Source organism: Garra rufa, chromosome 4, assembly GCF_049309525.1.
Source record: "Garra rufa chromosome 4, GarRuf1.0, whole genome shotgun sequence".
Lineage (NCBI taxonomy): Eukaryota > Metazoa > Chordata > Actinopteri > Cypriniformes > Cyprinidae > Garra > Garra rufa.
This window is the reverse complement of record NC_133364.1, coordinates 11,663,814-11,667,340: the sequence shown is the minus strand read 5'-3', so window position 1 is coordinate 11,667,340 and position 3,527 is coordinate 11,663,814. Positions and strand designations below refer to the sequence as shown.

General features: G+C 37.5%; 1 protein-coding gene across 1 annotated transcript in view; it reads left to right on the top strand.

Moving 5' to 3' along the window:
- The window catches only part of LOC141332753 (inhibitor of growth protein 3-like), a 9,452-nt gene extending 5,954 nt beyond the window's left edge, over positions 1-3,498 (top strand). Inside the window, exon 9 of the mRNA XM_073837715.1 lies at positions 3,196-3,498. Coding sequence (XP_073693816.1) covers positions 3,196-3,498 — 303 coding nt within the window. The remainder of the gene's footprint in view (positions 1-3,195) is intronic.
- Positions 3,499-3,527: the final 29 nt, after the last annotated feature.

Genomic DNA, 3,527 nt, shown 5'->3' with positions numbered 1-3,527 from the left:
TGTTTTAAATATGAATATTTTCTTACAAAAATGCATCAATTTGCTTTGGGAGGCCTTTATTCACCCCCCAGAGCTGTGTGAGACACTTTTTTTATTATGGATGATTCCACTTTATTGGACTTGTTTTGGACTGATGAAGAGAAACACCCACCCATTGCCATAATAAAGCTTGGGAGAGCCAGAACAATTGTTAATATAACTCTGACTGGATTTGTCTGAACGAAGGAAGTCATATACACCTAGGACGCCTGGGGGGTGAGTAAATAATGGGCTAATTTTAATTTTTGGGTGAACTAACCCTTTAACTGATCAGTCCAACATATCTGCGCATGAGGGACCAATTTCTGCATGTGAAGGGTATGATAATAAAATTTCAAAGTACTCACATTAGAGTCGTCCTAAAGTGGTCCAAAGGCGTCTCGTGGTAAGTCATGCTGCAACAGCCAAAGATGTTTGTCTGTGTAGGTATACACACAAAGAATTCAAAAATATTGTCAAGTCTAACCTGGACAGATTCAAAATGAATAGTGGTGGACTGAAGGTCAGTGATGGAAATAAAAAAGAAAGCGACATTGACTTCTAAAGCCGTTTTTTGTATATGTCTATTTATTCAGTGATTTACTTGTCTGTCACAATAATGTCATCTTCATTTGGGAGTTTTTCTCTGCAAATATTGATATGTGTGGTATAGCATGTAATTAATTTGATTAAAATTTGAATTGATTGACAGCCCTAATTAAAACATGACTTTGTGGTTGACTTTGTAAAAATGAGGCCAGACAGTGGAGAAATTCACTCACCTGCTGAGCGTGTGTTTAATCAAGCTGTATTGCCAGTGAGCGTTATGAGCGACTCCAGCAGTGCAATTAAAGTCAGTCACGTAGCTCAGAGACGCACCTGTGTGTTGAGTACCAGAACAAAGTGTCTAGGACAAACCCCTCGTCCAACCCCCTGCTCTTCAAATGCCCTGTCTGTGACTCGTCTGCCACACTAAAGTTCAGACTTTGAAGGTTTTGAAAAAGGTTTAAAAAGCTTTGAAGTTTGGAGGTTGGAATAAAAGAACAATGGAATGACAGAACGTAAGATTGATAGTACGTTAGAACGATAAAAGAGACGATAGAACGTTAGAAAGATAGATAGATAGATAGATAGATAGATAGATAGATAGATAGATAGATAGATAGATAGATAGATAGATAGATAGATAGATAGATAGATAGATAGATAGATAGATAGATAGATAGATAGAACGTTACAAAGAATGATAGCACAATAAAATGATAGACAACGACGGAACAATAGAATAATAGATACAGCGATAGAACGACAGAATGATAGAACGATAGATAGAATTATGGAACGATAGAGAATAATAGAATGATAGACAATGATAGAACAATAGAATGATAGATACAATGAAAGAACGATAGATAGATAGATAGATAGATAGATAGATAGATAGATAGATAGATAGATAGATAGATAGATAGATAGAACATTGCAGTGATAGAACAGTAGAGCGAAAGACAGAATGTCAGAGATAGAATAGATAGAACGTAAGAATGATTGAAAGAACATAGATAGAATGTTAAAATGATAAAACGTTAGAAAGAAAGCCACAATGATAAAACAACAGAATGATACAATGATAGAACGATAGATAGAATGATAGAACAATAGATAGAGAACAATAGAACGATAGACAATGATAGAACGATAGATAGATAGATAGATAGATAGATAGATAGATAGATAGATAGATAGATAGATAGATAGATAGATAGATAGATAGATAGATAGATAGATAGATAGATAGATAATTACAAAGAATGTTAGAACAATGTTAGATAGATAGATAGATAGATAGATAGATAGATAGATAGATAGATAGATAGATAGATAGATAGATAGATAGATAGATAGATAGATAGATAGATAGATAGATAGATAGATAGTGAAAGATAGAATGACAGAGATAGAACAATAGATAGAACGTAAGAACGATAGAAAGAACAACAGATAGAATGTTAAAATTATAAAACATTAGAAAGAAAGATAGAACCATTGATAGGATGGATGGACAGATGGAACAATTAGAACAATAGATTAGATCGATAGATAGAACATTACAACAATAGATAGAATGAGATAAGAATGTTAGAATGATAGAATGTTAGAACATTAGATAGAACGCTAGATAGCAAGTTAGAAAGGTAGCACAACAGATAGAATGTTAGAACAATAGAATGATAGATAGAACTGTAGAATGATAGATAGAATGATCGATAGATATTATACAGCAACTTATAAAATATAATATAGCTAGATAGCCTAGATAGATAGATTTTTATCTGTAATAGTGTAAACACTAGTGTAAACACTACAAACACAGTGTGTTTGAGGTAAAGCAGCCGGCACAGCTCAGCCTTTCAGACAGATCCCACAGCAGAGGAGTGAAAGCAGGGCTTTCTTGAGTAAGACAGGAACACTGATCACTAGGGGGAGAGTCAGGAGTGAAGGACTGAGGGTGTGGAGACTGATCCTCACCCACTTCCTGTCTCTATCTCTTTGTCTCTCGTTCTGAGTGGAAGACAGGGGAATTACTCCACAGTATAAATCCCTCACTAACAGGAAATAGTTTACCTGCCCTTCCACAATTCAGCATAGGAAATACCCAAAACACACAGGCTTGCACGCGAGCGGATGAACGTGCCGCATTGCTCGCATATCATCGGGGCAGCTGTCGCGCTGGCAGAAATGTAGGGGAGAGTTACATGAAAACAACCTGTTAAAACGGAAGTGGATTTTTTTGTCTTTTAAAATGTTTTCTCATATACCAGAGTAATGTGAAAATGACTAGACATTAGAATGTCAAATACATTGCTTTCCAGACATGTTAACATCTGGACAACTAAAACTCATTCCTCTGAAACCCTCCACCAGCCCCAGCTCCACCTGTATAGATCTGCTATGGGTTATTATATATGCTACTTGTGCAGAAGCAGTATGTCTTAAATACTTCCTGTACTTGCTTTGCAGCAGCAGCAGAAGCGGCAGCAACATAAAACATTAAAAAAAAGTAGCAGCAGCGTAGCAGATCTATTCCTCCAAGACCAAATACATTAACCATTACCATGCTAAAATCTTCCAAAGGTTGTCAAGATAGAACTTCATGTACTAAATTTGTTTTAACAGGGTTGTGGTCCCAAGATCTACAGCTTTATCCGTGGCACCAAGCAGCTCCAGGTTTTGAGGTTCTTGGGCGTGTCGATCGGCGTAGCTCAGATCTTAGCCATGACGTTGACTGTGACACTCCTATGGGCTCTTTATTATGACCACAAGCCACCTGATCCAGCATCCCCAGATGCTTTAATCCACACGCAGAGCTCTGCAGAAGATGGCCTGAAGCCCAGCCACTCACATCCTCGAGCGCCTGAGGCCTGGGCCAATGCGCCCGCTAACGGACATACCCAGATAGAGATGGAGCAGCTTTCCTAGCAATGACTTCATGGTGACCCATGAGCTAC